General features: G+C 34.2%; 2 protein-coding genes across 5 annotated transcripts; one reads left to right on the top strand and one right to left on the bottom strand.

Annotated features, from left to right (window-relative positions):
* Nucleotides 1-7225: 7225 nt before the first annotated feature.
* LOC104215505 (T-complex protein 1 subunit beta) lies at nucleotides 7226-16468 on the top strand. Its single transcript, XM_009765321.2, has 12 exons — nucleotides 7226-7316; nucleotides 7680-7727; nucleotides 7819-7875; nucleotides 8193-8258; nucleotides 8348-8459; nucleotides 8931-9059; nucleotides 10150-10221; nucleotides 10442-10557; nucleotides 11915-11991; nucleotides 12676-13161; nucleotides 14200-14515; nucleotides 16107-16468. The coding sequence occupies exons 2-12, from the start codon at nucleotides 7722-7724 to the stop codon at nucleotides 16248-16250; spliced, it is 1581 nt and encodes a 526-aa protein (XP_009763623.1). The 5' UTR covers nucleotides 7226-7316; nucleotides 7680-7721; the 3' UTR covers nucleotides 16251-16468.
* A 589-nt stretch (nucleotides 16469-17057) lies between these two features.
* On the bottom strand, nucleotides 17058-27072 carry LOC104215504 (uncharacterized). Of its 4 annotated transcripts, none has more exons than XM_009765320.2 (11): nucleotides 26969-27072; nucleotides 26339-26401; nucleotides 26015-26081; nucleotides 25483-25548; nucleotides 25050-25143; nucleotides 24841-24957; nucleotides 24497-24597; nucleotides 18685-18759; nucleotides 18499-18591; nucleotides 17815-18135; nucleotides 17058-17427 (listed from the first exon to the last, which is right to left on the bottom strand). In XM_009765320.2, exons 2-10 carry the CDS (start codon nucleotides 26350-26352, stop codon nucleotides 17824-17826), a joined length of 939 nt encoding a protein of 312 aa, XP_009763622.1. In that variant the 5' UTR covers nucleotides 26353-26401; nucleotides 26969-27072; the 3' UTR covers nucleotides 17058-17427; nucleotides 17815-17823. The 4 variants fall into 4 exon arrangements, with proteins under 4 accessions (XP_009763622.1, XP_009763620.1, XP_009763619.1 ...); XM_009765318.2 differs by lacking the exon at nucleotides 26969-27072 and adding an exon at nucleotides 26588-26658 and having other exon boundaries at nucleotides 17058-17478; XM_009765317.2 differs by lacking the exon at nucleotides 26969-27072 and adding an exon at nucleotides 26588-26657.
* Nucleotides 27073-27665: the final 593 nt, after the last annotated feature.

Raw genomic sequence — 27665 nt, 5'->3', positions numbered from 1 at the left:
AAATCTGGCGAAACTTTAGCTCATTCTTTGTATAACGTAAGAAAAGGGTCAGGCAAAATCTTTACCTTTGGACCATGACATGACCACCAATTTAGGAACCAATTAGGAATGGGTCCTACAAATATCTTTGAACATACTTTTATGAACCAAGTATGCTTATGTCTCTCATTATTATAAGAAAGCACTTTATCAAAGGCTTGGATATAATCCCAGTATATAAAATTCATAAGAGATTTGTTAAAGCTTATCTGCCTTTCTTTCATTGTGGAAATCCCCCAGTCTTCAACATATATAATCTGTTTAATAATAATTTTTGAGAAGTTATAAACATTCTCATTTGTGTTATAACCAGAAAAGTGCTGAAATTCTGCACTGCCTGTGCTGGTGAGAATAGTCTCATAATAAGAACGGGTTTTGTATGACTCACCCAGATAATATAATCCATTAATCAAATACCTTTGGAATATCTTCCATGGCTCATTTTTCCTCTGAATCTCAGAGTTTTCTAAAAGAAATATCACTTCTTTATTTGGTAGTTTTTCATAGGACTTGATATCATCAGTGTACTCTTCTTTGGCAACTGAAGCAAATGTATCACTTTGCTTTTGGGCGGCTAAATATGCCTGCAGATGTCCGTATAACGGACTATCTTCTGGAATATCTTCCAGGTTAATAGAAGGGGTTGACAAAGATTCGCCTTTGAGATCTAATTTTGAAGAGTTTATCAAACTCCTTTTTCCCATTTGTATTATTGAGGAATTGGATGAGGATCCGTATGACGATCCGTGAGAATATGATTTTCCTGGGGAGGATCTTCCCCCTTTCCCTTTGCCTCTATCTCTGGCCCAAGAAGGGTCCATGCTGCACATATAACAATTCATTTTATTCAGAGAAATAATAGTCTTGCATATCATCTCTAATTTCATCAGAGTAATCATGAATAGAGAATTCTTCTTCTACAATATCGTCAATAATTTTTTCAATTATAAGACTTTGTAAGTCTTTGTATAATCTGATCACCTTTATAATAGTGATTAACGTTTTTTCATCGAGAAAAGCTGTATAGAAATTCATGATTAATCTAAGTATTCACGAGATAAAAAATCAGGAAGAGGGTTATCAACTCCCTTTTTATACTAAATTTCAAAATCAAAAGGCGCTAATTGGCCTTGCCATCTAGCAAATATTAATTTTGAAGCATCATGTTTGAAATCTTTGTTAAACATATATTTAACAGATTGAGCATCAGTTTTTATCAAAAACTTTTGATTATATAAATTGTCCTGAAATTTTAAAACACATTTAACAATGGTCAACATTTCATGAGCCACATTAGCATATTTTTTTCTGGGCTTCAGTCCATTTTTCAGAGTGAAATTTTATCAAATATTCATAGTTATTGCTGGGATTTACTTGTTTTAAAATCCCACCGTAGCCAATATTAGACGCATTTATCTCAATAATCTTTTGCCATGCTGGATTAGCAAGAGTTAAGCATGGTAAAGACTTAACACGCTATTTAATAATTCTAACGAGCAAAGTGTGATTATCAGTCCAAGGTTGTTTATAATTCTTTTTTAGCCTGTCATATAAAGGGGCCAAATCTCGGGATAGACCTTTATAAAAAGGAGATATGTAATTTAAACTTTCCAAAAATCTCTGTAACTGAGTTCTATCAGTAATAACATCAGGAAATTTTGATGCAAAATCAATTGATCTTTGAATAGGAGTAATTTTTCCTTGACAAATATTATGTCCTAAAAATCGAACGTCTGTTTGAATAGACTCATTTTTTGTTTAGAAATAACTAAACCATTTTGTATAACTATTTTTTAAAAAATATTAAGATGCCTTATATGCATTTCAAATGTTTTAGAGAATACTAATATGTCATCAATATAAACGATGATAAAATCTAAGTATGGGTTAAAGATATCATTCATTATTTTCTGAAATTCAGAAGGGGCGTTTTTCAAACCAAAGGGCATAACATTCCATTCATATTGGCCAAATGAAACATTAAAAGCGGTCCTATAAATATGCTCTTTAAATATTTGAATCTGCCAATATCCAGATTTCAAATCAAACTTTGAAAATATATTGGCATCATATAATCTTGATAACAAATCCTTTTTATTGGGGATAGGGTACCTAATCCGTTTTAAATATCTATTTAAAGGTTTATAATTTATAACCAATCTAGGAATGCCACGTTCTTTTTCTGCAGCATTGTTTACATAAAAAGCAGTGCAAGACCAAGAAGACTTTGAAGGTTTTATCAAACCCTTTTGTAACAAATTGTCAATTTCTTTTTTGCAGAATTCGACCAGTTCAGCGTTCATCTGACAAGGTCGTGATTTAGTAGGAATATTATCCTCAAAGAAATTATCTTCGTAAGGGAGAGTAACTATATGTCTTTTGCGGTTCCAAAAGTCACTAGGATGCTCGATACAAATATCAACAGCAATTTGTTCAGCAATCAACTTAATTTTTTCCTGTACTTTAGCAGATTTTAAAGTATCGAATATATTCATACTCAATATTTCTAATTGCAAAGAATCAATATGCCTCTGCTTCATATTAATCAGAGTATTAATATCTCTTGTTACGGGGTTTGTAACAAAAGAATAGCTGATTTCTTTATCCTGATAAGTAGCAGTAAATCCTTTCGAATCTATACTAGTAAAAGGATAAATAGCATTAATAAAAGGTGTTCCAAGAATAATTGGAGGGTATAGCTGATTTTTTACCAAATAGAAAAAGTGAGGAATACAGACTTTATTTTGGCAAATACGTGTATTTGGTAATTTATACTTTATATCTAAAGCATGACCAGAAGCAGATTTAACCAAATGAGTGGTTTTTTGAAAATATTTAGTAGGTACTAGCCCTTCTTGAATGCAGCTTACATCAGTTCCACTATCAATCATAGCAACATCAGTTATAGAAAAACTATTATCAATTGAAATAGTATTTAGTATACCATTTATGAGCAGTAACAATTTGCATCATTCCTAAAAACATATCAGGTTTTTCACTATCATTGATTTTAGAAATTCCTTTTCCTTTGTCATTCGAAAAATTATTGTCATTCGAAAAATTATTGTCATTTGGAAAATCAACTAGGGAATTATTTTTCTCTATCTGAGTAATCATGTGATCACAAATCATTTGATTCTGTTTAAGAGACTTAATATCTCTTTTCAAATTTTCAATTTCGACTTTTAAATCGTCAAAAGAAGCATCTCTGGTTGGCGTATTGTTCTTATGAAGATGCTTATTAATCTCAGACAAAGAATAAGGCGCAGAATATTCAAATTCGTTCTTTTGTTTTTCAAAAGATTTTGAGCTACTAGAACTAGAACCTGCAGCTAAATTAATAATTTTTTTACGAAGTTTGTCATCGGTAACTTCCTTTAGAAGTTCTATTACATTTTCGAATGTAATAGTTTTCATGTTCAAATCTTGAAATTGAGATTGTAATTTATAAAATTCATCATCATCACAAGTATAAATATCACCTTTGCAAGCTGTACAAGTATTATTAATATTTTTATCACTATCACATAAATCAAGTAAATCAACTTCAGCTTCAGAATCAGTCTCAGAATTATAATCAGATTCTGATCCAAAAGTGTATAACAAACTATAAACCTTATCACGTAACTCGTCTTCTAGTTCTAAGGTTTTCAGCTTTTGAAGCTTACAATTTGGAGCTATATGGCCAAATTTTCCGCATTTGTAGCACTTAATGTCAGCAAGATCTCGCTTAGACCTAATCTTCGTAAATCTAGTAGACCTACGATGAGTTTTCCTAGAATTATGCTCTTCTTTGGATCTATATCTAGATCTCTTTTTCTTATAAGGGCTATCAGGGTTAGGATACTATTTTTCTTTTTCTTACTATGAGTAGAAGTTTCGGGTAAATCAAATTGGGTACAAAAATCTCCTAATTGAGATTTCTCTTTAAGCTTATCCATCTTAAGCTGTCTGGATAATTTTAACTCATTACACAAATTTAATCCTTCTTGTATGCAAACTCCTATTAGTTTGCCATAGGTATAATTCTTATACGGAATTTCACCGTAACTACCCCTTAAAGCTTTTCTTACTCTCTCAGCAAATAAGGAGGGAATGTCATCTATAAACTTAGCTTTCCAATGTTCATACTTATTTTCGAGTAATTCCATAGCCCTACTCATAAAGGTATCTTTATACCATCTAAATTCACTAAGGCTACTACATCTAAGACCATTTAGAAGAGTACGAACAGTCTCATGCTGATTGGTAAATCTACCATTGAAGTGTTCCAAAATGGTAAGGACAAGGGTATAAACAGCATCTTCTCTATTTTTTACTAGAGTCATGCCTAAGTTATCAACTCCCTCGTCAGTGGCTATTGCATTAATAACCAAAGCTTTTTCCTAAGTGGATAAATAGTTATCCCACCATTCACGAAGTTGGCCAGTAAATCCTGCAATAATCATTTTGCAAATAGTTCTATCTGTATTCTTTACACTTTTACAGATAGTTGCATACATAGGTATTCTATGCACAAGAATAGTTAATTGCCTATCAGTTAAACCATCAAGATTCCATTCATATATTTTGAAACCGCTGTAAGACGTATTAGTCTGATTCCAATCATGTTCCTCTATCAAAACATCTTGAGGAGTAGGACGTGGATAATAGTAAGTTTGCATTCTGGGTTTGTCAGCATACTTACTATTTGGTTTAATTAAACCCTTGACTTTATTAAACTCTGACCAAGACAAATAACTTTTAAAATTTATATTATTAAATTATTCACAATTTTATTTCCAGCACTATTTTATATTAATAATAATAATACATAAAAATATAATTCTCACAATAAATAATTTATGCTACATGCTTTGTATGACCTTGTAAGTATCTATTTTATTGTTAGGCTCTACATCTATGCATAATTATACGTACTACATCTTTCCTGCGATTAACTTATGCACAATATTATGAACTATTGGTGCGGTGAACGTGGATTAGGTATTTGATGTTAATAGTAAATTTTTTTTATAGATAGCAAACAAAAACAACATAATATGATGTTTTAAATATTTATAAAGTTGTATTTATCGGATGTTATTGTGAAAAAATTGTCTCCAGTGATGTTAAGTAATATAAGTTATTATCACTTCATTTCAAATACCTAGTTTTATGTATGTGTATTTTATGTAAAAATTAATTCTTATTATTTATTATATAAAAAAATATAATATATTAATATACTATTAATTATATTATTTTAATGAATAGATATAAAATACTTTATTGCTATTCACATAAATTTTATTTAATATGAAACTTTATTAAAATCTTTCATTAAATGCTATGCAATACGATTCAAAAAAAAAAAATCAAACTATTTCTTATGTATGTATAATAATGTTTGCTTAATATAAATAAATACTATGGTAATTAGTAATAGTATGTTAAAATTTGCAATAGTATATCATTGAATCATGTATAACGTTGACCTTTTTTCACCATTTCATATTTAAATATGGCAAAAATCTGTTATGATCAACAAAATATGTATAAAACAACAAAATGCAAAACAACTTAACGAATAAATATTTCAGAAGACTTGAGAATATTTATGAATGAATTTTTACAAAATTCTTAACCTCTTTAAATAAGGCAAAAACCAGTTTAGAGGTACAATTATTTGAGGTACAACACCATAAATAAGGGCACTATACCAGTTGAACTATTGTTATGTCAGTTAAGCTCAGAAGAATTATTGGTGGGCCCATATAATACACACACACACACACACACACACACATATATATATATATATATATATATATATATATATAAAAGCTTTCAAAAAGGTTTTATACATATAACGTCATTCAAAAAAGCTTTATACATATAACGCATTTTAAAAGGGCGCTATACTTAACTAGGCAAGCGACCGTTAAGGTATAACGCCTTTTAAAAGGGCGTTATATATAAAATGGTCACCAACTTTTGTTTCCACATATTTTGGTTCTTTGAGTTCAAAAAAATATATTTTGGTTCCGGACTCCTACCTCCGCCCTCACCTCTGCATATATCCATCCAACTTATAAACTTTAAATTAACCATCCTTTCACTCATGTAACAATAAAATTCCTCATAAAACTCAACATTAGGATTGCTTATCGGTCGGATTGAATAGTTATTTACTCTTAACGATTTGACTCATCAGTTATCGGCTTTTAAATGTATTAATCCGCTAGCCACCCAATAAGATATCGAGCGGATTGGTATCGATTTAGCTCTTATCGGGCAGTTATCGGATATTTTATCATCCTAATTCAATCAAAATAAAATAAAATGTAGTCTCTGTATGTTTAAATAGGTGATCGACGTACTAAGAGGGACGAAGCAGAAGAGACATCGTGATAGGTAAATCTTCTATCTAGAATCTTATTTATGTTTATGCACATTGGCCTTAATCTATGTGAAAGATTTCCAATTGGCCGTTGTTAAAACAAATGTTCGTCATGCTTAGAATTCTAGGATGCCTTAAAACCCAGACAAAGTTGATGAAGCAGTGGTGTAACTGGTATTGTTATCTTGTTTCAGACAACAAATTCTGTCTTTTGTCACAGTTAGATGACTCCTTTTATTTTTTGGCTTTCTTTTATTCTAATTCACTTTGATAGAGTACCAAAGGAAGAAGGATTTTTGATTATTTAATATATATATGGATAAAAATAAATATTATATATATATATATATATATATATATATATATATATATATTCTCTTAACGGGTTAACGGATTATCCGTTAAGAAAATTGAATAATTCGTTCCCAAATCGATAAGCCGCTAATAAAAAAAATTTAATCCATTTTCCGTCCGTTAAACCTTTAACCCGATACCAATAAGCCATTAAGCTTCGGTTTCGATTCATTTTTGGTTTCGGTTCGATTTTGAACCCCCTGCTCAACATTCTCTTTTGTACAAGATCATCTTTGAAGCAATACAACACTTGCTTCTGAAGTGGCTAGACTTGCAAAAATTTAAGAATTTAGGTCATGATCTAAATGCGAGTCCCAAAATGGGTTATCTGTGCACTTGCTCCGATCTTATTGGATCAGGCAAAACGAGCAAGCCCATTAAATTCTAAGGACCATTATACCCTTACTAAACTAATAAAATACCAATCAGACCATTTAAACCTCCGTTTTCCCACTTCCTCCCGAACCCTTCTCACTTTCCAACTTTCACTAGTGCAAGTAGTTTTTTCCGGCGCCGCCATAGTCGACGACTATTATTTCAGGTCCATTTTTGTCTTTTCCCTGATCTCTTGTAGCATTAAACGAACCATGTTCTCATAATTTATCCTTTTACACATCTTTTGCCCTAGTCTTGAATTTTCATAACTTCCTATAGAGTTCTGTTGTGGCTGATTTCTTCACTATGTATCTTCTCTCTGAGATATTTTAACTAATGGGTATTCTGTAAATGACTGAGTTTTACTTTGTTTTGCGTTAAAGATCATTATCAAGAAAAAGATTTGATCTTTTATTTCGTTGATTGTAAAAGGGGAATGGATTTTATATTTTTAGGGTTTTGAATAATTACATTTGTTCTTGAACTGACTCTGTAATGTTGTGATATCGCACCTGTTTTGTTGTTCTAGATAGTTGTTAAGGTTCAGCTTCACATCTCCATTTTCTTTCAAATGGCGGTACGTTATGTTTGTTTTTCCACTTTTTTTGGTTTGTTTTAATAACGTTTAGCTTGTGGATTCTATATATAATGTTCTTTTATGTTCTCAGATTGACAAAATCTTCAAAGATGAAGCCACTGAAGAAAAGGGCGAGCGCGCTAGGATGGTAAGTCTCATTTCTCAGCAAATACCGACTGAGTTTGCGTAGAAGCTATTTTAATAGGTTACTGAACAGTGGCGGAGCCACATAGGCTCAAGGGTGGTCAAACACCCGTCACTGAAAAATTATACTATTTATATAGGTTGTACGTATATACAGTTATCATAATTTTCCATCTATATTGAAAGAAAAGACAGGTTTATATGTTGCATTGCCATGTTAATGTATGTGTTTTGTTGAGAATCTGCTACAATCTTTTTTTGTAGCAACTTATGCTTATTATTCTTCAGTTTTCTGAAATAATTGAGTGTTTGAAACTCTAGGCGTCGTTTATTGGAGCAATGGCAATTGCTGACTTGGTAAAGACAACCTTAGGACCTAAGGGGATGGTAAGCTCAGTCTTTGATTATGTATTTTGCAGGTATTGAGAAGAGTTAGGATTGTGGTTTGACAAATACTACATTTTCAATATTTGCAGGATAAAATTTTGCAATCGACAGGCAGAGGACACAGTGTTACAGTTACCAATGATGGTGCAACAATTTTGAAGTCCCTCCATATTGACAATCCAGCTGCCAAGGTCCTCGTGGGTATCCTTGATATTTCTGTATTTCTTGTTATTTTCCCTGAAGTAAGGGATCATTTTTCTTGAAATAAATAGTCTCCGTAGTTGGTTGGTGAACTCCTTGGCACTAGGGCTGAAGCTAAAGTTGGATCGTATCCGAAAATGAATCCATGTAACATAGTGTTTAATAGGTTACAGGTAATAAGGGTTTTAGTGTAAGATTACACCACAACCTTCTTCCTCTTTGTTTTCTGGTTTAAGTTATCATTAAAGAAAAATGCCAGATATGTATTTTTAAGACCTTTTACAGATAGTTGAAGGAGATATGTTTATGTATTTTTAAGACCTTTTACAGATAGTTGAAGGAGATATGTTTTTCAAAAAAAAAAAAAGATAGTTGAAGGAGATAGAGGGGCTGAGACTTTATCACAGGAAAGAGATCCTGGGGAACAAAATGATGTGATTTTATGAATGTTATACCTTGACCCTTTTAAAGATATCTCCAAGGTACAGGATGATGAAGTTGGTGATGGGACAACTTCAGTAGTCGTTTTGGCTGGAGAACTTTTGAGGGAGGCAGAAAAGTTGGTAAATTCAAAAATTCACCCGATGACAATTATCTCAGGTTTGTTCTAATGATCTGATGTCTTAACATATCTCTTATACACACGTTGAAGATCTGGAGAATGATTCAAGCAGTTATTTTTTGGTGTGTCTGGAACGAAAGGAATCGCAGATGTTTTGATGGGATCTCAACTCCAACTCATTCCCTGAAAGCTATATGCTTAGTTAATTTGTTCAATTGGAACCTTCTGTCCCCTGTAAATAGTATTGACAGCTTTCTGGATTTCGTTAGCTCCATGTTCTTAGTCTAGTCACTCTCGTATAGGATCTAACTATCTTTTGTAAATCTTTTGCTATTAGCATCTTCCTGATGCTCTTTAGTGATATCAGTTTACTTCATAAAAAAACACATCTCTTATACTCACGTGTATGTATATTATTTAGGCTTCCTTCAAGCTTCCTATGTGCAGAACAGTTAGAGTACAAACTGCTTTTGGGCTGCTTTATCAAATTTGCTTGTGTACCATTAGTGCAATGCATGCTTGCTACTTTGTCTTAAATTGGGCATCTTTTCTTTTATCTATTGAAGCATCTGGTGTACTTGCTTTCTGATGCTTGACGTTTGTTAATCTAGAAAAGGATTGACCCATGGATGATATCTGAGTGCTACATTAGCAAATATCATCCAAATCTGTCCCAATGCTTGTTTTCATAATGGAGTCTGTTTCAGTTAGAATCTACAGTTTCTATGTAATACAATGAAAGAAAAGAAGAACTCAACTACTATTTCCAGCAAGACAAAATTACTAGGTGAATTCGTCTCATTTGCCTAAGTGTTGGTGGGCTGAGAGTTACCCGGTAAGGAGGTAGAAGGTACCTGGAGGAATAGTCGAGGTGCAGCAAGCTGGCCCAGACACCTCTGTCTAAAATAATCTACTACTATAAAGGAGAGATTGCCAAGAGACAGCTTGAATTCCTTCACGCCTGGACATTTCAATCCAAAACTGCCAAAATATATTTCTATTCTGTTTATCAAGCCAAAACATAGCAAGTTCCTATTTCTTAGTAATAAAATTAATGTTCTTTGAGGTACCTAATCTGGTTTCATGCTTAGTATACCTTTCAATTTTTTATTTGCTTCTTTATATCAGGTTTCCGGATGGCATCTGAGTGTGCACGCAATGTTCTGGAGCAGAAGGTTGTGGATAACAAGCAGGATGCAGGTATCATTGCTTGAGTTGTTTAGTTGAATGTAATATCATAGCAGAGAACCTACATTCAGTGGCATATATTGATTTTCCTTAGATTGGTGTACTACTTTCTCTTTGCACTATTCCAAGATAACTTTTCATGGATGCTAGTAGCTGACAGCCAAGAGATTTATTTATCTTGATTTTCTCAGAATGATATGGTCATAGTTTTTTTAATCTTTTGATGTTGCAGAGAAGTTTAGATCAGACTTAATGAATATTGCAAGGACTACTTTGAGCTCAAAAATCTTGTCTCAGGACAAGGAGCATTTTGCGAAACTGGCTGTTGATGCGGTTATGAGGTTAAAGGTGAATATTTCATCTGCTTTAGCAACTTACAAAGAGCATATTTTTCTTTTTAATCTTGTGATCTCTATCTGCAATTATTATTCCAATCCCTTTTTTCTTTTGCATTATCCTATAGATGTTTATCTGCATCAGTTGTGTAGCTTGACAACTTTGCAATGAGGTATAACTGCACATTCTGACAAAGCACTTTGACTTAAGTTGTTGGCATGACGCTTGAGAATCTAATTGAACACTGTTGTTTAATGTTTGACCTTAAATACATATAGGTATTCCAATTAAATTGATGAAGTAATACACTTAAATTTATGGGATCAAACTGGTTTTTTTTTTTTTTTTTTTGTTGTTGTTGTTGTAATACACTTAAAATCACTTTGTTTGGCTCAGTGAGCAAAAGGAAGCATTTCGATAGGGGAGTATTACGTTAATAATTGTTTTGTTCTACTCTTGCTTTGCTTATATAGTGCATTAGTCAAACTTACCTTATCAAGATTACATGCACTCAAACTATGTGTCATTCAATGAGCAGGAGGGAGTAAATATTATTTACAGTTAGAGTGGCATATAGACTAATTAGGGTGTTGGTTACTGGTAAATGTCCCTGCATCACTCAATGTGGATTGTTGGGTAAGAAGATGAGATTAAATCTGAAGTAATTTTTATGTGGCATCACATCCCTGAAGCGTTGTATTGCTTTTTGAGTTTAAATTTTTTGTACGGACGGTTTAAAAAAATATTTACACAATGAGGTCTCTTATAAAATAGCAATTACTGGTAAGTCTCTATGATAAACATTAATGAGAAATTGCAACCTCACCTACTATCACAGGATAAAATTCATGGATAGTGTAGAAAATCTTTAAGCTGTAGTGTATGTAACTTAAATCATTGCGTTTTTTATGCTTGTGAGACACAACATTGTGGGAAGGGAGCTACTGAGATTCTGGTCGACACTGATACAACAAAATCTTATGTTGCATGCCGATAGAGAGGAACTAGTTATATGTGACTAGATCAAAAAAGGAGAAACATCTGAGAGTAGTTCCATTTTTTTTAATGTGAAAGAAACTTAGTTTCCTCTTCCTTATCTAAGAAAAACATAGTTTTCCCTCTTTCCTAGGTCAGAAACTAAATATTTTTCTTCAAAGGGTTGAAATTTGATTTCTACAAAATTAGGACTGTTTCACTTTCTTTCATATTGTGGATTCATCACCTTCTGCCTAGTATTATCTAACGTGAAAAATTAACATGAGGATGTATTGTGTTTTCTCCTCATTAACTCTTTCACATTCCCTCCTGTTTGTGAGTTTTATTCAGTTATCGTGTTTTAAATCTTTTTCTATATCAATTGTAATGACAGGGCAGTACCAATCTTGAGGCAATCCAGATAATTAAGAAACCTGGAGGTTCATTGAAGGATTCATTTTTAGATGAAGGGTGGGTCCTCTGGTTCGAACTATTTACTACTTGATGTATTTTTGTCGCATGTCTAGCTCTTCTTTTGATTAATTATTTGTTCGTCATTCTCAAACATGGTAATTTCCGATTAAAGACATATGACTAGCTTTATTGATGTTTGCATTTGTGTTCTTTGTTTACCTTAGTGAAAGCAGCCTGTTATCCAATGTAATTCCACTGCATTCATTACTATATCCATCAGTTGATGAACCTGATGTTCGTATATATGGTTTTCTTGGGCCTCAACTAATTTCAGAAGAGTCTGCCTTGAACCAGCATGAAGCTAGGTTATTGTCTAAGATGGCTATCTAGGATGGATGTATGGAATCTTTCTCAATGCTTGGTCGACCTTAGTCCGAGAATTAGCCGCAGAACTCTGTTCCAGTACGGCTATATTGGTGTTTGTTCATTCTAGTATTCTCTAGATTAGAGTAGCTGAAAGCGCTCAATCCGCATTAATGAGTCCAAACCATATAAGCCAGGCTTGATTTGGAACAAAATTTCTCATATTTTATACTGATAATAAGTTTTATTACCCCAGTCCACCTCAATGGAACATAAGTTTCTCAGTTCCTTTTCCTCTTTGAAAGACAAAGCTACGTATCCAGGACAAGCATTGGATTACATGTTCTCTTTTGAAGTGGTAAAGTTTCTTTTATGCAGGTTTATTTTGGACAAAAAGATTGGGGTTGGCCAACCAAAACGCATTGAAAATGCTAAGATTTTGGTGGCAAATACTGCTATGGATACAGATAAAGTGAAGATATATGGAGCACGTGTTCGAGTTGACTCAATGACCAAGGTTGCTGATCTAGAAGCAGCTGAAAAGGGAAAAATGAGAGAGAAGGTGCAAAAGATCATCAGTCATGGAATAAATTGCTTTGTTAACCGGCAGCTTATCTACAATTTCCCAGAGGAACTATTTGCTGATGCAGGGATACTTGCAATAGAGCATGCTGATTTTGATGGTATTGAGCGGTTGGGTTTAGTTACTGGTGGAGAAATTGCATCAACCTTTGATAATCCAGAGTCTGTCAAGCTTGGCCACTGCAAACTTATCGAGGAGATTATGATTGGTGAAGATAAGCTAATCCACTTCTCTGGGGTTGAAATGGGTCAGGCATGTACAATTGTTTTGAGAGGTGCAAGGTATGTTGGTGTTATGTTGTTCGTCTTTTATTGTAATTTCTCCTCTGCTTCCTTTGTTGGTATGGAAGGCTGGGGAGCAGGGTCATTGTTGTTGTCTGCATGGTGGTATAATTTTGTTGAGATTCAAAATGACCACTTATCTTTGGTGCTGTATCAACTGGTCATGTTTCACTAAAAAGCTTTTTTTTTTTTTGAAAAAGGTAACAATTATATTCTTAGCACCCAAAAAACGGGGCTGGTATCTAATATTTACAAGTACAGCCCCTGAAAATCTTACAGAGAATCAAAAAGGTCTAGTAGTGATTCTACATCACCTATCAACTGTTCTTTACACCAAAAATGAAAAAGAGAAATACAAGAACTCTTGATTTTCTGTGTTGAACTGCTCTTGCCTTCAAAACATCTTGCATTCCTCTCCTTCCAAAGTGTCCACCATATGCACGCCGGAACAATCTTCCACCGTTCCTTGTGACTTCACTAAAAAGTTTTTTATTTCTTTCACTTGCTTGTTCAAGCTTGTTATGCATAACTAACATATCCCTTTGCATGAATATTGAACCAAGACATTGTAGACGCCTAAGAGAAGTCTGGGGATAATAAATTTTATATGTGGAAGAAAAAGAAGAAAAACTATGAACAAGAAAATACAAATTATGTGTGTGTGGCGCGCCTTTAATATTTTAAACTTTACAGGTTATAATTAATATTTACTTTACCTGATCAAAATAAAAGAACCGGAACTAAGCTTGAGAGCTGAATTCAAAGGACCATCTGGACCAAGTCCAAGAAGACAGCACAGCTATTGGAAAGATCTAAAAAGGGTCCCAAAACAACGTTGTTCCAATTAGAAGCTCAGTGTCTAACTGGTTTGATCTATTCCTACTTGTTCACCCTATTTAAATCCCTTACAGATATGTGCATAATTGGTCAACTTGCTTTGCTTCTGGAGTTGTTTTGTTTTCTTTTTGGGAATTTTAACTGTGATGATACTTGTGATGTGTTTCCTTGTTAACATCTCCCTTTATCCCTTATTTTCAGCCCTCATGTACTGGATGAAGCTGAAAGATCTCTGCACGATGCATTGTGCGTACTGTCTCAGACAGTAAATGACAGTAGGGTTTTACTTGGAGGTGGATGGCCTGAGATGGTGATGGCTAAGGCGGTTGATGAACTAGCTAAGAAGACTCCAGGTAAAAGATCTCATGCAATTGAGGCTTTTACCCGTGCACTTTTGGCAATTCCAACCACTATTGCTGACAATGCCGGATTAGATAGTGCCGAGCTGATTGCTCAGCTTCGTGCGGAACACCACAAGGAGGAAAGCAATGCAGGAATTGATGTCATCTCTGGATCTGTGAGTAACTGGTTTAAGAATTTTGAAATGAAGTTTGTTGTCTCTGCTTTATTTTTGCTTGAATTTGCCTTTAATTAATGAAGGCAACAATGGAAACGATAAAGCTAAAATTGGTTTAATGTCTTAAAGTGCATGTATGATTGTGTCAATACTTTCAAATAAGATGTACATCTGTACTAAGCACATATTTCACAGTATGGTCAGTTTTCTGTTTCTCAAAAGCAAAAATTATATCTCAAGTCAGATTTGTTTTCTGTCTCAGGAGATTTCACCGTAACCGCCATTTAACTTTTGAGGCATTATTGCTTAATTTGTTTGCAACTCAATGTTTGATAAAGGCAACCCCTCCTCCCCCCGCGCGCGGGAATAAAGTCATTGTTTTCGTATCTGTTGCACAGTCATTGTTTTCGTATCTGTTGCACAAGTGTTCTTTGTTACTTTAAGGGGTCGTTTGGTAGGATGTATAAGAATAATGCTGAATATGGTGTATTAGTAACGCTGATATTAGTTATGCCGACATATTTCTTATCCATTGTTTGGTTTGATGTATTAAAGCATTGCACAATTTTTAAAAGTATTATTTGCTTACAAAAATACCTTCATAACCAGTCCATCACTTTATCTTTTTAAAAGAAACATATGTTGAGGAATGTTTTTATATGAAAAAGGTTTTAAAAAAATTATTTCATTTATCTACCTATATTGTAGTATATAACTGAATATATATTTATAAAAAAAAATATGCTAAATATTTATTTATCTACTAGGAATATAATTTTATTTCTCACTTTCTTGGATTATTAGGCAGAGAAAGTTTCAATATAAAAGGAAAATTAGTTGAATACAAGTGCATTCCAGTACATAGTATTAGAGTACAGATTTATAAATTTACAATGAAGAAATTGGCAGAGTATAGATATAAATAGCGGAAGCAATTTTAATATCAAACTTTACATCAAACTTGTATTAAAATAATAGCATATTTTAATCAAGCATAAATTTGAAAGGGCAATTTTGTCCTTAACTAAGCTAATGCATGCATTAAAATCCATTGCATTGTTAATATCACGATGATTAGTTATGCGTAAGATAATACAAAATAGGGTGTATAACTAATGCACAAGTTCAAAAATTGTGCCAAACAAGGTATTATTAAAACATAAAGCTAATGCGTGCATTATTTTATCTATTGCATCCTACCAAACGACCCCTAACAGTAAAACATCAGCTATTGGGACCTACTCTGATCTCATTTTTCCATGCCTGTTGGGTTGTTAGTTAGCTGTAGAAATAAGAAGTCTTAAGTGAGTTAGTTGACATTAAAAGCAATAGAAGATGGAAGGAAAATAGCGTCTTCTTGTGTGGCTTAAATGGAAAGGGAGAAGCAAGAGAAAATGTCTTGTTCTCTTCGGACTCAGGAGGGGACTTTCTTCCATCTTTTTTGTTTTGTTTTGGTTCTTTATGTTGTTTTCCTTGTTTCATAACACTAATAAAAATTCATAATCATGTGCAGATGATCCACTCTCTTGTGCTTGCGTATTGGCAGTACTACTTGTCTAAATTTACTTATCCAACTTGGAATGTTTGACAGGTTGGAGATATGGCAGAGCTAGGAATATCTGAGTCGTTCAAAGTCAAACAGGCAGTGTTGCTCTCTGCCACTGAGGCTGCTGAAATGATCCTAAGGGTTGACGAAATCATCACTTGTGCCCCAAGGAGGAGAGAGGGAATGTAAAAACAATATTGGTCATGTTTAAGCTGTTGAGATGACTCGTATTTTATTATGGTTTGAGAATTTGAGATGGTAGGTGTGGGCTGTAAACGAGTCAAATGATAGATTGCTATTGGAACCATGCTAAAGTGCACTGCGCTGAGTAGTTTCTTTTGAGGAGCAAATGTTTTGGTTTGTTTTCATAATGTATGCATGCTTCTATAGAAAACATTTGTTCGATACGCACTTCTCACTGATGACATCAATATTTTGAGTGGCTGTTCTATAGAAAATTTTCTTGAGGGAACACGAGAGTTTTGGTACCATGCCTGTGTTTTATTGTATGTGCTAACCTTAAACAAGAGGCGGAAACTATCTTTTGGAAATTGACTACGGTTTTACTGGAAATGAAGTATTCACTTGATTCCCTCCCCCTTTGATCCCCTTTGTTGGAGCTATTACTCTTTTAGACCTTTAATGAGCTACATTTTTTTGTGCAGACACAAATTTAAGAAAATTATTACTAATTTTTTTCTTCGAATTTTGCAAAACTTGTTTGGTCCCTTCATTGACCACTATTTCTTTTAGATGATAGTGTAATGACTAGGAACACAAGTTTCTTTGCTCTCCTCTTAGCAATGAGCTGTCTAGGGCTACTTTTAAAAAATTTGGATTCTGTAATAAGACCTCATTCATGGGCGTTCTCCGATTTAGTCGTTCGCTTCTTTCCAGATTACAGGAAATGAAAACTAAATCTAGACCAGTAAATAGACTTACCTTTTTCAGAGGGAAAGAAAACAGAAAATTTTGAGATTTCTTGACACATGCATGGAGTAGGTAGTCATCGGACTTGTTAAATTAGTAAAAAATCAATCTAAACTGACATCAGCTGAGAAATCATCTTTCTTGACACATCTTCAAAAACCCAAACAAGTTCGAAAACTGAGTCTAACATGCTACTCGTAAATTACATCTAGTGCACTTACACCTTGCTGCAACAAGTAAGCTGCCAAAAAGCTTAGATGTCCAACTTTGTGGAAGCATAGACTTGCTTCTTTTGATGCATTTTGAACTTGAACTTGGACCATAAGAGGGCACTTCAAAGACTAGAACTTCTGGCGAAAAGACAATCTTGCCTCAGTGTCCTTGACTCGTAGCGCATCATGCAACAGTGTTGGCAATTGCAATGCCATTTTAGGAGCTGCCAACAAATAGCTTTGACTTTTAGCAAGAGAAAAGACACAATAGATACCTGAAAAAAGTTTCCCATGGAAAACCAAATCTTAGAAAATATTCGTCAATCATTTTCCTGAATCTGATAGCACATCGTAATCGTGTTATGGAAAATATCTTCATTTTCCCTTGCAACAAAATTTACGGAGAAAAAAGAATTGGACGAGTTTATGGATGCATAGACAAAGATCATAATATTTCTTCTCTTTCCTTTTTTTTTAAAAAAAATTGTCATTCATTCTTTTGGTTTTGGAGTTTCCAAACACTTGCTGATTCGGAGAAGTACTGATTCTGCAGGATATGCACACATGTAAGAAAAGTATAGTACAGTGCAAACTCAAAAATATCTGCTGACCTCTATAATTTATGTTATCTTGACATCACTAAGAAGCCTAGCAGCCATTGCACCACATCTTCTAGCTTCCCAATCACTAAGCTTTCTGCTCTCTACATCCAAAACCAAGTTTTTGTCTACCTTGCCCTCATTGTCAGTCGCATCATCTTTATTAAACCCATAATTACTATCATCTTCCTCTGGTCCATGCATAGTTTCTCTTTCCCCAACCTCCTCGGTCTGCTGCTGAGCCATCTCTGTAACAATTCCCGAGGTATTTCCTTGTGGCTTAAAGCCCATTATGTATAACTGGATGCTTGGGTGTTGATAGGTACTATGCATCTGCATAAAAGTAGGCCCCCATCAGTAAAAATTAAGGAATGTTCAAAAATCTTAATTGATCTATAACCATAACTCTCGACATAGGACAGATTGGAGATGCAAAATATCAGGTCCACGGTTCGAGAATTTGACCGAGAACTTAAAACGCAACGAAAAATTCATGGTCAAACTGATTATTTATAGGAAGCCCTTTCCACACAAAATCAACAAAATCATTTCCAAATGCAACGTTTACTGCGACTATCTCAAGAATAGATTACCATAATTAAGTTCCAGAATATACACACAACTGATGATGATCGGAGAATGTATGGCCTAGTTGACGGCTAGCATGAGATGTTACCAGGATGGGCTGGAAGTTACCTTTGCTTTTGGAACAGTTTTGACTTCAAAATTACTCTTCCACATCTCAAGCATCTTTTCATGGACAATTGTCGATCGGATTTCATGACCCAACTATAAATGAAAAGTTCATTAATAATATCAAAAGAGCTCTGTATAAAGAGAATAAATTTTGCAAGTTCTATAATAATTTAAAGGATACAACACCAAAATTGTCGTCTTCGGTCCAGACAGTGCAATTATTGTCTGCAAAAGTGGTTCCAACAGATGCTCTGCATAAACCTAGTAAAGACAGGTAATTATTAGTGCAGATTCCTATAATCTATATATATATTAAAGCAAGAAAGTTTGCCTTCTCGTTTAGCCAAATGACAAGTTATTAAAAAGCCAAGTGGCAACCTATTAACAAGACATTTGGCAACTTATTTCAATTAAAATAGATGTTTTAATATACAGATTTTTCGGCCAAAAAACACTCAATCATCCCAATTTTATCGCCTCTTTTCTAGAAAATTCCATTACTTACAGTTAATTGTATATATTTTCAACTAAATAAATTAAAAAACACTGAAAACTATAGAAACACCACATCTTAAACAAAAGAACGGTGTTTCATATTTACTAAAGCTTCTTATCTCTATCTCTTCCTAAAAAAATTCCCAATTCTCATCTTAACTCAATTGTCAACATCACTTGGTCGTGGAAGATGAGAAGAAAATTAGCAACAAGAAACAATGTATGTTTACAAAATCAGAAACGGGCTAAGACGACCTCAGATCGGAATGGTTATTATCTAAAATGGAGGGATTTCTGCTTGGAAAAGATTCACAATTTCCTAGCAGCAATTACATTTTATCATCTCCAACCAAAATCCAATTCGAGGTATGTTTGTGCATATGACTTTCCTCCTTAATTTTAGATATAAACCCTAAATTAGTTGCTTGGAATTCAGATTTCTATTTGCCCTTACATCAACAATCACATATTTTTCGACTCTTTTTAGGGAAATTTCTTTTTCATAAGTTAATGCACATAAACACACGTATTTTGTTTCTTATCTATAGCAAGCAAAATGATATGTGAATATATATTATATACTTTATATATATCAATTGAATTTTTTTCTAAATTACTGCTTAGGATTTGTCTTCAGTACATATATATATATATATATATTATAGCTGCACCAAGCATATACTTTAGTACAAACAATTCTTTGATCAAACTTTCTCTAAAGTAAAATATGACGGCAAAAGTTGACTATACCAGTGATATATCGAGTAACAGTATGAGTTGGAATTTGACGGTACGAGTAGTAAGATTGTGGCACGTTCCAGACCGCAATAAACCAGACAATCCGTTCTCCCTTGAATTAATTATGCAAGACGAAAAGGTACATTCCTTTTTAGAAAAGTAGGCTAATGATTTAAGGGATGGTTTAGTAAATGTACTTTTTATTTTATTTCTTTTTGTATTTTAGAATTTCTAACACTAATCTGGTCTTATACTTCTGATGTTGTTGATGAGTGTTCTTATTCAGTGGAGTTGTATGACATTCTTGACAAAAAAGTCATGTTTAAATTGACTGTTAAGATCTCTAACACTAAAGTGCATGCGAAAGTTTATAATGTTGTTAAGATCAGCGAGAACGATAACCTTATACAAAGTATTTAATATAGAGTATAACTAATTTTGGTGTTTATAGTATGTCCAGAGCTGAAACATTGTTTTTCTTTCCATTTTCCAAGTATAGAAGGATCTTTTTGGTTTTTGACTGCTCCATTTGTTGTGGTGGCGAGAAGCTCCCCAGTTACATGTATATTAGTGTTTCCAGAGTTAATTCTTTGTGATGGGATGTTTGACTTTTGCAGTTAGTGGAAAATTTTACTATATGTTTGACCGCAGTCCAATTGCATGTCTCCTTTACCCAAATCCTGGACATTCTGTACAATTTTCCATGTTCTTTGTTGTTGAAGAGGAAAAATCCTATGTTTATAGGTCCGGGCATTAAACTTCTGGTGATGTTGGTTTTATCCTGCAATGACACCCAACACGAAGTTGAAGACAGTTTTCGACCTGCATCTAGCTTTTTCCTGAAATAAAGCCTTAACTTTAACAAGAATTTGTTATTATATAGTGGTGTCAATGCACCACAAAATGTAAAACGTGAGAGCCTTTTAGATGAAATACCTGAAGATATTTCTGTTTTGTCAAAGCAAATCAATGACAAAGAAAAAAATAGGTGAAGGTTTTCCTGATCCCCTCTCCTTTTAGCACATCAATAGTCATAGAAGAAAGTTTATGGTTAATTTAAGGTAGATCTCATTATTTACACTGAAAGAATTTGTCTTATTATATACCTTTTGAATATACTCTTAGTCCTGATGCTTACTCAGAGAGGTAGGAAGTGTGATATCATGCATGAATGTAGTTGGATGAGTCTTCCTTTAGAAGATTTAAGCTTGATTAACTCGAGCTTAGTAGTGATTGGATGTAAGGTTCTATGTATAACTGACATTTCCATTTTACGGGGGTGACTTTAGTATCTCATACATTCTGCTTCTCATCTACAATATGATTTTAATAATTTATTTGTCTTTTCTGATTATTTGTTAACTATTTTCTTTTTGTAGGTTTTCATGGCTGATAATGAGATGCTTTCTCCTGCAAGGAATCCTGCCAAGAGAAATAGAGACGACAATGGATCATATGTAGTAGAAGTTGATTATGATCTTGCATAATTATCAAGTACTCCCTCCGGTTCACAATAAGTGTCCAATTTGCTTTGAGCATGCCCATTAAGAAAATACGAAATTCTATACAAAAATACCTACTATGACTAAACTACCCCTAATTAAACATTTAATGTGAGGAGTAAGAAAACTTTTTAGGGATATGTACATAGGGGTTATTTTGTAAAAACAAATTGAATTCTTTCTTGATTACATAACTGGACACTTATTTTGAACCAAAATGAAAAAGCAAATTGGTCACTTATTGTGAAGCGGAGGGAGTAATAAGGTCAAAAGAGTGATTAAACAGGAGAAAATTCATGAAATAAGGTTATTTAGACAATTGCATTAGCAAGTAGTTTGGTACGAAGGAGAAGTAGTTTAAGTTGTATTTTAATTTGGTTTCTGCCATTTAGAATCATGATTTATAATCTAAAGTTACTTAACTCTTTATGTTATCGATTTGATTGATATTAGAAGAGCTATTGGAAAGTTTTGAAATATCGCATTTGAATGTTTATGTTGTTATATCATTCACAGAATGATGAGAAGGAACTTTTGAATGTTATATGTGAGTTAAGTGAATGAATCAAGAGTTGAATAAGTGTCTGTGTAGTTAAGGTTTCTGTATCTACTTGTGCTTGTGAAACTTTAAACTTCTTATATATGTTTTATGTATGAGATATTGATGTCACCTCTGTAAAATGAAAAAAAGGAATCAATACTCCAGCCTTTATGCCACAGCATCCCAGTTTAGGAACCTGGGAAAAAAGTTCCTAAAGTGTACGATTAGAAACTATGTGATTTTTGAGTTTGAGATGGCTACCTTTTAAATTCATCATCCTTGACCATATTTCTTATTTATGTAGTAAATTTACTATACCTAATAGCATTGAAGTGAGCAAATAATTAAGAACAATATTATCACACTAATATTCAAAAGTACCATCCGCGCATCGCGCGGGTTTTAATACTACTAGAGAAATAAGACAATTATTTCATAGTTACGTTCTAGTGATTAGTTGACAGCCCAAAGGAAAATACAACAACAACTAACCCAATATATTTCCACAAGTGGGGTCTGAGGAGGGTAGTGTGTACGCAGACCTTACCCCTATCTAGTGAAGGTAGAGAGGCTGTTTCCAATAGACCCTCGACTTAGAAAGAGTGAGAAGAAGAAGGGGAAGAAGAGGAAGAAGACGACGGGGGAAGAAGAAGAAGAAGAAAGGAAAAAGAAAAAAGAAAATAAAGGGGGGGGGGGGAATTAGTAGTACTAACCACTAACAACAAAAAATACGATAACAAAAGCGAACTAAATCACATGACGAAGTAACGATCTGGTTAAGAATATGCAGGAACCTGAGTGCTACTAAAGTAACTGGTAAGAAAAGGAGAAGCTTACAATTATGACTAACCTTCTATCCTAATCCTCGACCTTCATACCTTCCTATCAAGGGTCATGTCCTCAGTAAGCTGAAACCGCGCCATATCATGTCTAATCACCTCCCCCAAATACTTCATTGGCCTACCTCGACCTCTTCTCAAACTCGCGATGATCAGCCTCTCACATCTTGTGACAGGAGCATCAATGCTTCTCCTCTTTATGTGCCCGAATCATCTCAGCCTCGACTCCCGTATCTTGTCCTACACGGAGGCCAGTCCCACTTTGTCCCGAATAGCTTCATTACTAATCTTATGTCTCCTAGTATACCCACTCATCCACCTCAACATCCTCATTTCTGCTACTTTCATCCTCTCCACATGTAAATTCTTAATTGGCCAACATTCCGCCCCATATAGCATAGTTGGTCGGACCACCACTCTGTAAAATTTACCTTTAAGTCTCGGCGGCACATTCCTATCACATAAGACGCCGAACGCATGCCTCCATTTTATCCATCCCGTTCCAATACGATGTATGACATCCTTGTCAATCTCCCCGTTACCCTGGATAATAGACCCGATATACTTGAAACTAGCTTTCTTGGGGATAACTTGAGTATCAAGCTTCACATTCACGTGTGACTTATGAGCCCCGTCACTGAATTTGCACTAAGTATTCTGTTTAGACCCGAGATAATAGACCCGAGATACTTGAAACTAGCTTTCTTGGGGATAACTTGAGTATCAAGCTTCACATTCACGTGTGACTTATGAGCCCCGTCACTGAATTTGCACTAAGTATTCTGTTTAGTCCTGCTCAACTTGAAACCTTTAGACTCCAAGGTCTGCCTCCAAACCTCCAACCTTGCATTGACCCCGCTTCGCGTCTCGTCGATCAACATTGTATCGTCGGCAAATAGCATGCACCATGACACTTCCCCCTGTATGTGCCGCGTCAGTACGTCCATCGCGAAGGCAAATAAAAACGGGATAAGAGCCGATCCCTGGTGCAGCCCCATCACAACTGAAAAGTGCTCCAAGTCCCCTCCCACCGTCCTCACCCGAGTCTTAGCACCATCGTACATATCCTTAATCACCCTAGTGTACACTACCGGAATGCCACTAACCTCCAGATACCTCCATAAAATTTCCCTCGGCACTTTATCGTTCGCTTTTTCAAGGTTGATAAACACCATATGCAAGTCCTTTTTCCTTTCCCTATACTGATTCACTAATCTCCTCACCAGATGAATAGCTTCCGTAGTCGAGCGTCCCGTCATGAATCCGAGCTGGTTCACGGAAATAGACACGCTCCTCCTCATCCTGACTTCCACCATGTGAAATTTAGATTCTAGAGAGACGCTTAACTATTCTTTGTTTCCTGCATTTCAATCAAATGGTGGGGAGTAGAATATTGCTTAAAGAAACAATCTTGGACGATAAGAGAAGCAATAGCAATCTTTAGGAATACATGTGTTCCAGAGAACTAGATAACTTAGAGAAGTAAAGGCCTAAGATGATTCCTGGAAACAATACTGGTACCAGCTTCTGCACTAATTTATATTTCATAAATGATATCCGGTGTGCAGGAGAAACCAAAGGCTACTTTGACATATTCTCATCTATGAAAATCCCTACACGCTGAAAAATCATTGACAGAATTAAAAACTGTGGCATAAAATACAATATACCAGTGAAACCAAATGAGAAAATATGCACTATGCCCTAAAGAAAATCATCATGGATACAGGTTCCTTTAATCTTTAGCACTAGCGGTAAATGTATATTCGTATTGGTTCCAGGTAAACTGGATGTCTCCTATAAAGAAATTTATTCTCAGTGCAAAGCAAAGGCCAGTGAAGGAGCAAATAGAATTCCACTACCCTATCGATGATAAAACTTACAACATCAGTCCCAATGATATAATCGAATGGAGGTTCAACAGCCTTTATATGATTCTCATTACCCCAGTCCAACTCTGCAGCCTCGATGGAACCAAATGAGTCTACAAGGAATAGAGCTTTCAGTCGGTCATAGTAAATACAACAACATCCTCTCAAAATTCAATTCCAGTTTGCAGCTTTCTGTTTGATAGAACGAAACACCATTAGGTTAACAGGTAAAGTTAGGTTCTTAGAAGATATCAACAGAACAGAGTTTAATTAGCAGTGCCAAAACAAACGACAAATGACAAAGAGTATACAGTACAAAAAGCTAAAATGATACAAATGGCACATTAAGCTGAAACCTGAACCTGAGCCTGTCTGCATTATCCTGGAAGTATTACGCTCCACGTTTCTCATCAGCAATGGCAAAACCTCGGTTTGGTCAGTTGAAACAACATCACATCCAAGCAATGCCATGCCTGTGGAGAGATTTGGTCGATCTCAGACAATAACTGCCCCACTGTAAATGGCATCTAAAAGAACTGAGCCTAACAAAATAAAGGCAGCTTACCAAATCCTGCAACACCGCAACCTGCTCCAAGTTCAATCACACGCTTTCCTCTCAATTTAGATGGAGAAAACCTCCCCTTTCGACAGTTTTTTTCCTATAATTTCAAATAAATAAGTTCCCAGATGATAACCTCAAAACTGAAGGAATAGGAATGCTCAAACTGTAAATATTAGTAAGTGTATAAAAGCATGAATAACTGAACAGACTCAATTTTTAAAGTCAGTGTTCCCTCTATCATAATCACCAGCCAGAAAAGGGAAAAGAAGATGAAAAATTACAGCAGGGATTAAGAAAGATGAAAAAGAGGAGTATAGTATCATGGCAAGGACAGACATTTCTGAGCAAGTCTTAGAGTAAATTAGAAACCTATAATAGCAAATCGAAAATAGCTGCGTTGAAGCTGAAGTGTATCAGAGGGGACTTTAATCCTTACCAGAAATTTTACTAAAACCATTGATGCATCCCAAACAGTTGTGCCTAAATGCTTCGAATTGGGATCCTGTCATAATTTAAAACAACAAAGAAAGGCCAACAATTCAAGATATACTAGCGGAAATTAGAGGAGAGCAGACCTTCAAACAGAAGTTAATAAGACAGTAAGGAATATATTTTGACAAGAGACAGCAAGTAAAAACTTATATCCATGCAGTTTTTGGTAAACCCGGAATCTCCTTGATGAACTGAAGGAATGAGGACAAGTATCACTGTCAGTGAAAGCTAACGGCTCTCTTTGGAGATTGTTGATGTTCACTCCATAATTTTGATTTCTTTAAGTCAAATTAAAATGAAAATCATGATTCTCGTGTTCCTTATTTCTCAATTAAAAAAATGCAATACATGCAGTACCTCAATAGAGGTGCCAAATTTGAATGGCATGAAAATACAGAAATGGATACGGCTCAAGGAGTCACTATCATAGCCAAAAGAAAAGAAAGGACGCAGACCATATTCGAATGCCTAATTACCTGGCAAAACTGAAGTTGATGGCCTAGAACTTCAAGGCAAATGGCTGAAGTGTGTGGAGAATTTAACCTGCTATGAGTTTAGACTTTAGACTAGCAAATGACATAAATGCAAGAAAAACATAAGCAAAAAGGGCCATATAGGAGATGAAAGGATGACAACGAATTAAATCAATAATGTCAACAGAAAAAATGACCTCAATCTTCCTTAATCATAGCTATGATTTTGGACTTTAGACTAGCAATGGATGTTTGAATGTAATTAAGCACTTTTAACCGTCCAAAAAAGTCAAAACAATGAAGTAAGTAGTTACAAGAGGCACAAACCTATCTTGCTCCATTATGAACAATGCTCTGAGTTGAACAACAGCACCGGTGAAATCTACTTTGCTGTGAAAAAGGGGGGAAAACAGCAATAATAAATATTTTTATTCTTTAAGAGATAACATTTTGTTCAATCACTAATTTTGGACTACATAATTGATCTTAAGCTATTAGCAGGATTAAAAGTTTATGAGTTATAACATAGCATTTTAAAGTCTTGCATTATGGAGTGGGAAAAAAACAAGAACTTACTCCATAACTGATAATCTCACAGAAATAGCAGTCAAAGTTCTATTCTTTTTGTTCTTTTGGGTGAGTTTTCATTTCGTTTTCTTAAAGTTCTAATCTAATAACAAGAATGATAAATGTAGCTATATTATAGCATAAAAGTATCAACAAACACACTAACAAAGTAAAAAAAAAAAAAAAACAGTATTACCAACCACCGAGAAAGCAAAACAAGTGTGTGGACCAACCAATTTAGGTTCTTGCATTTTTTTTTTTTTGTTTTGTTTTTTGACTTGCTGATAAATTGCAAAATCCAGCAATTGCAAGTGAAAATAAAATTGAAAGTTAAAAAAAAGTTTTTTTTTCCAGTGAACAAGAAACAAGCTCAAATTAGATGGGGCGTACCTGATCAGATTATGCGATTTCTCTTCCAATTCGCCGCCGGGGTGGTGTCCTAAATACGGAGTTCCTTTTTTAAGTTTTAATGCCGGCTTCTCCTTCACTATCTCAGTTGTACTTTACGTTTGCTGTGATTGTACCTTTTATTTCCTTTTTTCCTGTTAATAAACTTTCAATGGAGTAAGTAATTTTTAAGATGGTAAAATAAATAAAAAATTGTAGAAACTTTTTGTAGGTATGAGATTCAAGAAGACTCTCTCTTGTAGTTAAAAAAATCAAAAGTATCTCCTTTGTTATAGAAGTAATTTCATACAATTTTTACAAAACCTCATATAAATTTATGATTTATATTTTTCTAATATTCAAATATTAAACTTTTTTAGCAGCTCTTTTTAATCTACAGTGCAAATGAATTAGATTTCTAGCTTTTACCTAATTAACTATTACTACTTAAGTTTATATTTTCTCCAACTTTTTTATCAATTTTTTGTCTTGTAGAGATACCTAATTTTTTGCATAATTTATGGAATATAGAGGTGAAGTAATATTGTAGGCATATAAATTTTATAGGAATTAAATCCGTAAAATAGTTGGGACTATATTTTAAATTCAAGATATATTAGTTCAAATAAATTTATTGGGCTAATATAGTTGGATAATAAGTCCAATATATGGATAAAATAAGGAGAAACTTTCAGAAACC

Source organism: Nicotiana sylvestris, chromosome 11 (assembly GCF_000393655.2).
Source record: "Nicotiana sylvestris chromosome 11, ASM39365v2, whole genome shotgun sequence".
Lineage (NCBI taxonomy): Eukaryota > Viridiplantae > Streptophyta > Magnoliopsida > Solanales > Solanaceae > Nicotiana > Nicotiana sylvestris.
This window is presented reverse-complemented; position numbering and strand designations above follow the sequence as displayed.